We start from the raw sequence: 8,373 nt of genomic DNA on the forward strand, positions 1-8,373 counted from the left end.
TTTAAAACAAAAATAATATAATAACTTTATTCAACTTTTAAATTTTGTTTCAACTCGTCTCATTCTACTTGCAAAAACAAATTAGGTAAAGATAATGACATTAGAATTTTTAACTTTAAATTTTGTTTACTCAAGAGAGGCTAAATGCTTTTTTAAAAATAAAATAATTGGTTAGGCAAAAGGCAAGTCTCTCCATATTACAAAACAACCTACCCCACCCATTTGGTTGAAATACGAAGGATACCCTTTAAATTAGATGGACTGGATTATTCGCCATCATCGCCTTCCTTGCGTTTGCATATGTACACGCTTGCCTTTATCCTCGTCCCTTCAACGATAAGAGTAGCATAGACAAGTTTATTATTATCCTTTGTGGTTCAGAAATGGATATAAAAACTGTCCAATGGTATCTAACATAAAGGAATTATTCTTTTCAATTAATATTAAAAAGAAAAAAGAAAAAAAAGTTCACGATGGTAGGTCCTATTAATAATTGAGTAATAATATACACACAACATATTTTCACAAAACATTTTACAACAATGTCATAAGATGAGGATATTTTTATAAAATGATGTTACTTTTATAAGATGTTTTATAAAAGTACTTCTCATTTAAAATATAATTGTGTAAAATATTATGAAAAATATTGTGCGTAAAACATTTTCCTTAGCAATTCAGCATTGACAGTTGGATAAAAACGAAACTCGAAACTCCACAGGACCCCTCCCAAAAAGAACATGGAGAGAAGAAAGGAATTAGGAGGAATGGGCAAAAGCCGCAAGAGAGAATTTATGTTCTCTGGTCAAGTAAAGAAAGCGTGTTCCGTGAGGCCAAAGTTTCCTACTCTCTACCTTAAAGTCTCACAGTATTTTACTACCAAACGGCTTCCCCCCTTCATGAAGGACCGACGGCGGCCCTCTAGATGTTTCAATCAATTTGTGTTGTTGATGCTGACCCACCCTCCTGAATCCAACTCTCTCTGTCTATCAGAGCAATGCCTATGTGTTTTCTAATCTTGGAGCATTCAATGTTGGATTGCCATGTATGTAGTAGCCTCATGGTGATTTTGACCTCCGAAAATCTGTAAAACTAAATTGGAAATTCCAACTACGCCAATCGATTGTACAAATTGTATTCAAAGATTTGCCATTTTTCTGTAATTTATGCATGTAAAATCCGAAATTGTGGAACCCATGTGACTCCATACATTATACAATGTACACTCGTCAATTATCAAAATTCATATTGTGTGCTCCAATATCATCTGGCGTTAGAAGCCACATGCTAACATGCATTTTCAGAATGTAACATAGCAACGGCATACTTCCATCTGCATCTTGGAAGAATTCCATCATAAAAAGGTGAACAAATAAAGATAAACGCTTGCAATTGCATTTATAGCACTTCCCTTGTAACCTGAGTGATATGTTCTTTTTCATTTTAAATTTTATCATCCTTTTTGCAACACAATGCATTTTAAGTGATTGTCGTCAAAGTAATTACAAATTTTTTTAAACTCTATCAAATTCTAAAAGTTGTACATATGATTAGCAATCATTGCCTTTATAGGATAAAATCCAACGATACAGGTTCAGTTTCTTCCCTAATTTGCTCTGCAAAACGGTCCAGTCGACATGCAGCACCTTCTTAGTTATGCTTTGTTAAGACTTAAAGAGTGCTCGTATTCATACCCAGTCATGTCTATTCTTCTGATTCTTGTAAAACTGTGGCACCCGAGATATAGCTGTGTAATAACAACTGTAGGCACTCCTTTTTTTTTTTTTTTTTTTAATGGCCAACGAAAAGAACCGTAAGGAGTAAGGACTCCATTAGTATAGAGTCCATACCTGTATCAGATGAATCACGAACAATATGCAGCGTTCAGCAACACCGTCCAAAAGACCAGGAAGGTGTATATTATTATAAAACAACAGATTCAATATTCAACCAGTTATTGCAATGCGCATAGAAAATGGTAACCTCAGCAGTTCATACGAAACAGTTAACTTTGCTCTCAATCGAGATAGCCTCGGCTCTAAGATGAAAAAGCTTATTCGGTGTTTCATTTAAAGGGAATGCTTAACAAGCATCATCAGAGATTCCCGTAAATACAAAAAAAATTGAGACCTAACAAGTGATGCACTGAATAGAAAATCCAAATAAAACACTTTTGAAATGTCGCTTCCAAAAGTACAATAGGTTCCACATGAACTACAAAATCAAATCGAGAACGGAGTCACAAAACTTCCCACCTCCGTGTCATTGTTCTCCAAGTTATTTTACCAAGCAACTTCTTCCCCATTTAATGAGAAAGTGAAAAAAATGTACAATCTCCATTATCCCCTGAAGAATTCAGCAGTAAAATCACATTTATCAGAAGTTTTCTAAACTGAAATCAAGTAATCCAACATGAAACTCATTTTAAAGGGTTACCACTTTAAAACCAAAAACTTGTACCACACACAAGCAGGCTGCCAATAAGACCATAACCTGAATTTGGAAAGGTTTCTGGATGGGATTGATAGAAATTAGGCAGCAGCAGCCAACGGGACAGATCTGTAGCATGCTCTCTTTGCTGCACGAACAATGTCCTCAACCTGTCCAAACAAGAACCAAGAGCAAACACACACACACACACACACACACACATGTAGTGATTAAAACTTACACGTACAAACCAAGAAAAAGAATAATTATCATGTATGAACCTTTTAAGCTAGAAACACTATCATTACATCTATTTTGATATCTTACAAATCCAGTATCCACACAGCTGTAAGCCTGTCAACTTAACTAAGATTGTGCGATCGATGGTAATAACTGACCTGTGGAACAGCCATCCTCTCAAGATTGGCTGCATAAGGCATAGGGACATCAGCCCCAGCAACTCTCTCGATTGGTGCATCAAGATAACCAAAGCTATCCTCAACAACAGATGTGCTGTTAGAAGGAAGTGCAGTGTAAGTTTAATGGTTCCAGAAAACTGATTGGCAAGGGGTAGATTTATAAGAAGAAAGAAACAAACCAGATTTCGGCCCCAACACCATGTTGGGGAAACCCTTCTTCCACCGTTACCAGTCTGTTGGTTTTCCTGACAGAGGTATTGATTGTGGATCTATCTAGTGGCCGAATTGATCGTAAATTTATAACCTATATTGAGAGGATTAGTTATTAATGTGTCTACAACTAAAAAGCAAATTTTGTGTTCATTCTTACCTCAGCGCTGATACCTTCCTTTGCAAGTATCTCAGCCGCCTGAACACAAAGCATTACAATTATTCCTACATGGGAGGAAAACAAACACGCCCACACACAGTTTCTGCCTATAACCCAGAGAGCATACATATATATATAGATCAGAACTTAGAAGAAATGACAAGAGAAACTACATCCCCCATGCCAATGCTTAAGCCAATCACAAGGAAAATTATGTTATTTGAGCATAAAGAAGTGAATTCTCATCAAATGATCACTTGGGTTGAAAGATCCTAAAAAGCCACATATACAGGGAACAGTGCCTAAAAGACACGAGAAGTAGCAAAAACATGTAACGCAATATCACACTGCTAAGAACACCAATCCCTTGCAATATGAATCACAGTACCAAACTAACAGTTTATATTTGTAACCATGATCTTTCTGAGGGATTGAAAAAAATGCCATATCTTCAAAAGCAGTCGGGGATCATGGCAAAACAATAATAGAATTATAAGTCCCTAAATCCTATAACGTTCAAGCATTAGTTTCAAACGATTTTGCAGTTGCAGCTGTCAAAACCATTACACCAGACGTATTTTTTTAGAGATCCTTTGGGCATATCTACATGACTATACATATCACATACCTTGCATTCTTCTCCTATTTATTCATCTTACCACTCACCATGAAACTGCCAGGACAATTTATCTCATGAAACAGAAAATCACTCATTTAAAGCTAAAGGAGGTGTGGCAGACAAACCTTGAGAGCGTAGCCCACCATTTTTGAAAAAGCTGTAATAGTCACATCCTTTCCTTCTCTCTCAATCTGTGTAACGGTAATGCGAATAATATTATGGCGAGAAAACTGTTGGATATAGTAACTGGAACAATCATCTTTAATTAGATTATTAAAGTCACCTTAGCTTTCCCTATTGGAAGGCAAAAACTGGAATCAAGAGCTTCAGCTGAAATAGGGAATGACTCACCATATCTGAAGCACAATATTGACAATATCAATATCAATACAGACAATATTTAGCTCAACATGGACAACATTAAGATATAACAATCACAATGCACTTACAACAACTCATTTTCAAGGAAAACAACAGGATCAGGATCCCTTATGGCAGCCTTTAGCAGTCCACGAGCATCTTCAGATGAGTATGGGGTCAACACTTTCAACCCAGGGCAGGATCCAAACCATGCAGCATAACACTGCATTAAAAAAGAAATTATATACAGCATTGCCAATCATTTGTCTCCCTTATACTGGGAAATGAACCCCAAACATGCTATGTCATAAAGGATGACTCCAGAACCAGACAAAGGCATATATTCAAGAAAATGACGAGGAAACAAAAATGACACTGAGTACACTAAGAAAGCCCACTATAACATACTTGAGAGTGCTGGGCACCAACTCCAGCAGCAGCACCGTTAGGCCCTCGGAAAACTATGGGCACAGATATCTGGCCAGCAGACATATAGTTTGATTTTGCAGCAGAATTAATAATGTGATCAATTGCCTGCAGAACAAGGTAAGATGAGCTTGCTAAAAGAAAATCAATGACCGAGCATTGAGTGGAATAGAAACTTGCACTGTAACGAAATATGGTGGTTAATTTGTTGGCATCTTCTAATTATCCCAGGAGGTAATGGCTGTTACCCTTCAATCCAAAATTTTTCGATGCACAAGTGTCAGAGACAGAGAGGGAGAGAGGAGAAAGCACATGAACCAAGTTCTCCTGCTATTATCCTTAAAATCAACTTGAGGCCCGAATCAATAAAGAAGCCACTTTAGGATATTGAAGGGTAGTTGAGTGCTACAAGTAATTCTACATCGCCATATCACATTTAAAAATCCCTTAGCACAGGTTTCAGAAAATCAAGTACAAGAGAGGGAGGGAACCTCTAACCTGCATAGAGAAGTTAAATGTCATAAACTCTATAACAGGGCGCAGTCCATAGTAAGCAGCACCAACTCCAATCCCTGTAAACCCAGCCTGCAAAATGGTTTATAGAAAAAAGGTATTAGACAACTATTAACATAGAATACAAACAAGAATTATACATGTAGATATCTTTTTTGGAGAAAGAGGGAAAAGGGAGGGATGAAACAAATAAGTATCTGTATATTATAAAAAAACATGACCATTGGCAAACGAGGGGGTTGCAGGATCATGACTAATCTACTTGATCAACCATAAGCTACCAAAAACCCAACAAATAGAGGGAAAGTCAAGTAGCAGAAATAACCTCTGTGATTGGCGTATCAAGAACCCTCTCGGGACCATACTTGTCCAACAGCCCCTTGGATATCTAAACAAATGGAGATTAAGAACCAATGTTACACAAGTACATCAAATTGTCGTCGAACCTTCACATGACATGGCAATCCAGGAATCTCATCTCTTCAATTATTAGAGCTAACCTTATATGCACCCTGATATTCCCCAACCTGAGCTCAAATTAACAAAAAGGAACATGAGAGAAGAAAGAATGAAGACGAAGTTTAGCAACAATTGACTTCTTCCTACTTATGCTCACCTCTTCACCCATCAAGAACACTTTGGGATCAGCAGACATTTCCTCATCAAGTGCAGAGTTTAGAGCGTCTCTCACTGTCATCTGTGCATAATTATCGTTTCAAAAGTATAAATTCAGTGAGTTTGAAAAAACGAAGCCTGCATGGAGGAGAATAGACGGCTTCTCGTATTAATTAGCCTCGTATTATACCCCTGGAAAAAGAATTATCGTTCCGGCATTTTTTTTAAGAACAAATTCAGGTTCCTAACAATACCAAAATGAACAGATAAACTCGTAGGATCGAATTAATATTAATGAAGCATGTTTTCTTTTCGAGCCCCCTCGAGGAACTTCAAATAAAAAAAGGTAATTAAAAAAAAAAAAAAAGTAACAGAACTTTCTTTTTATTTTAAAGTTGAGAAATAACAGCTTGCACCCACCGAATAATTGAGACAGGTTAAAGCACCAAATATTAGTTATTCTCGAAAACAAGATTACCTCTTTTGCTGCAGATGAGTAGCTTCTCAATGCCGATGCGGAGGAACGAGTCCACTGCAAGGACTGTCCGGAAGTCTGCCCAAACTGGCGTTTACAATTAAACTAAATATAAGTTGTAAAATTAAAATTACAGCAACAACGAACTCCACGTACCAGACATTAATAAAAGATAAATTACAAAATATATTTCGGGTGTACCAGAAGAGAAGAGCCTCCAGCACAGATTTTCCGATTAATAATCCCCAACATCTTTTCTCTCTTTCACTCAATATTGATCTAATAAAATAAAACATCAAAAAAGGCATTCAGATTATCAGCGATTCCAAGAAAATCGGAAAGCGAACTGAGACGTATATAAACATATATGTGCGCGTCTGTGTGTGTGTGAGAGAGAGAGATTAAAAAACCTAGAAATTATAAGAAATAGTAAAAGGAGAAATATTAGATGAGTGAATGGAGTCAGATTATGAAGAAATAGAGAGAGGTAAGGACGGACCTTGGAATAGGATAGTAGCTGTTGCAGGATCCGATCGGAGACGATGAAGACGTTGGAAAGTGGAAGTTCGCAGGAGAAGTGAGACAGCCACCACGCCACGCTCGCTCTCCTATATTTAACCAACTAATTTTTTCTTTTTCTTTTCCCCTTTAGACCAGTTGATATTTTTTATTTCCTTCATTATTTTACCTTTTTGGTTTTTTTTTTTTTAGTGGAAATTCCACTTAATACTGTAGCGAGTGGGGAATCTTAATATTTATATTAGCAGCGTTAATTATAGTTAAGGTAACCTCGTGGTATTTAAGACTGTCATATTAATTACTTATACGACTATTAATTAAGTTTTTAGTAGAACATGGCTTGTCCCTGAATCTAGACCCATTATATGCATATCTCATTATCTTGTGTGTTCATATGAAAAAAATAGAAAACGTAACAAAATTCCAATGGAAAATTGGACATAAATGAAATGTTTTCAAATGCTACAATATCCTGTAATAGAGTGAGAATAATATATAGATAATGCTACAACTATTTTATAATTGTTTTAAAATTAACAGATGTATTAGTTTTATTTTGTAGAAATATATTTTAATTTTCTTTTATCTGATTTGGATTTCAAATTTGATATAAATGTCTTAAATTTAAAATAGAGTTATAAAGCATATACAAATATATTATAGGACTCCTTAATAATCATATATGTCACGTTGCAATGCATGATCGGTATGTTGTTTTTGTTACTTTTCAATTTATAAAACTTATATCAAAACTCAATTCAATTTGTAGAAGCATGGGGTTATAATCGTCAGAGCGGTGGTGGTTGGCAACTTGGCGCTCAAATGGGGGAGAAAAGTCCGAAAACGGATTATTCTAAAATTCCCCAAGGGTCGATAATGACAGTCGTGGGAAGGAAAACCATTGAGTTTGATTTTTCTTTTTGATTTTTTTTTTTTTTTTTATTTTTGGTTTTTAAAAGGCAGTATTGTTCAACCCGACACCGCCAACAATTAAACTGGTTTCGTACTCGAAAGTCGAGACTTTACCAACAAGACGTAAATGGATGGGTGGGTAGGTGGGCCGTAATGTTTTAAATACCGTATCAAAGTCAAAGAATTAGAATAAAATATTTTAAAACTAATACCATTTTGAATTAACGTTTTAGAATCATCTATATATAAATAAATTATATATAAATATATATATAAATTATAAATAATTTAGTATGAATTAAAAGTTAAAAAATATATTCGTAGTTTGAAAAAAAAAAAAAAGATATAAGTCGAAATATAGGTCAGTACAGGTCGAAATTAAGGCCGGTATAGCCGGTATTTTTACCAGTAGAAAACGGGTATAGTATCTGTACCGGCCGGACAGTCGATATGAAAAATTTCAACCTTACCAACTAGTACGATACGAAATTTAAAACACTGACAGATACGCTTTTTGCAACACAGCTACCCCTTAGTTGATTGTGGGGGCCATTATTTGGTGGAGGAAAACTATTTTGAATTTTTTTTTTTCACGCCATTTTTAGATATCGTGGAGTGCCTCCGCACAATTTTTTTTTTATTTTTAAAAGGAATAAAATTTATTATTAAAAGTTGATTTTTTTATATAAATTTTATATTTTTTAAAAAAATTATG

The 8,373-nt window shown here is 35.4% G+C and overlaps 1 protein-coding gene across 1 annotated transcript; it reads right to left on the bottom strand.

Moving 5' to 3' along the window:
* Positions 1 to 1,991: 1,991 nt before the first annotated feature.
* Positions 1,992 to 6,881, bottom strand: LOC121256221 (pyruvate dehydrogenase E1 component subunit beta-1, mitochondrial). The gene is made up of 16 exons (XM_041156910.1): positions 6,727 to 6,881; positions 6,429 to 6,506; positions 6,231 to 6,305; positions 5,754 to 5,834; positions 5,638 to 5,664; positions 5,463 to 5,525; positions 5,123 to 5,209; positions 4,607 to 4,732; positions 4,288 to 4,421; positions 4,122 to 4,194; positions 3,964 to 4,029; positions 3,220 to 3,258; positions 3,029 to 3,153; positions 2,829 to 2,943; positions 2,494 to 2,600; positions 1,992 to 2,346 (listed from the first exon to the last, which is right to left on the bottom strand). The coding sequence occupies exons 2-15, from the start codon at positions 6,477 to 6,479 to the stop codon at positions 2,532 to 2,534; spliced, it is 1,131 nt and encodes a 376-aa protein (XP_041012844.1). The 5' UTR covers positions 6,480 to 6,506; positions 6,727 to 6,881; the 3' UTR covers positions 1,992 to 2,346; positions 2,494 to 2,531.
* Between the last annotated feature and the right edge of the window lie 1,492 nt (positions 6,882 to 8,373).

This window comes from Juglans microcarpa x Juglans regia, chromosome 3D (assembly GCF_004785595.1).
Source record: "Juglans microcarpa x Juglans regia isolate MS1-56 chromosome 3D, Jm3101_v1.0, whole genome shotgun sequence".
Lineage (NCBI taxonomy): Eukaryota > Viridiplantae > Streptophyta > Magnoliopsida > Fagales > Juglandaceae > Juglans > Juglans microcarpa x Juglans regia.

Excerpts from the sequence above, each read along its gene's own strand:
- LOC121256221 (XM_041156910.1), bottom strand. The coding sequence starts at position 6,479 with ATGTTGGGGATTATTAATCGGAAAATCTGTGCTGGAGGCTCTTCTCTT. Across the intron at positions 5,526-5,637 it reads AATATCAGGGTGCATATAAG|ATATCCAAGGGGCTGTTGGA; the intron begins GTTAGCTCTAAT and ends CCATTTGTTTAG. Across the intron at positions 5,210-5,462 it reads TTGATACGCCAATCACAGAG|GCTGGGTTTACAGGGATTGG; the intron begins GTTATTTCTGCT and ends ACCATTTTGCAG.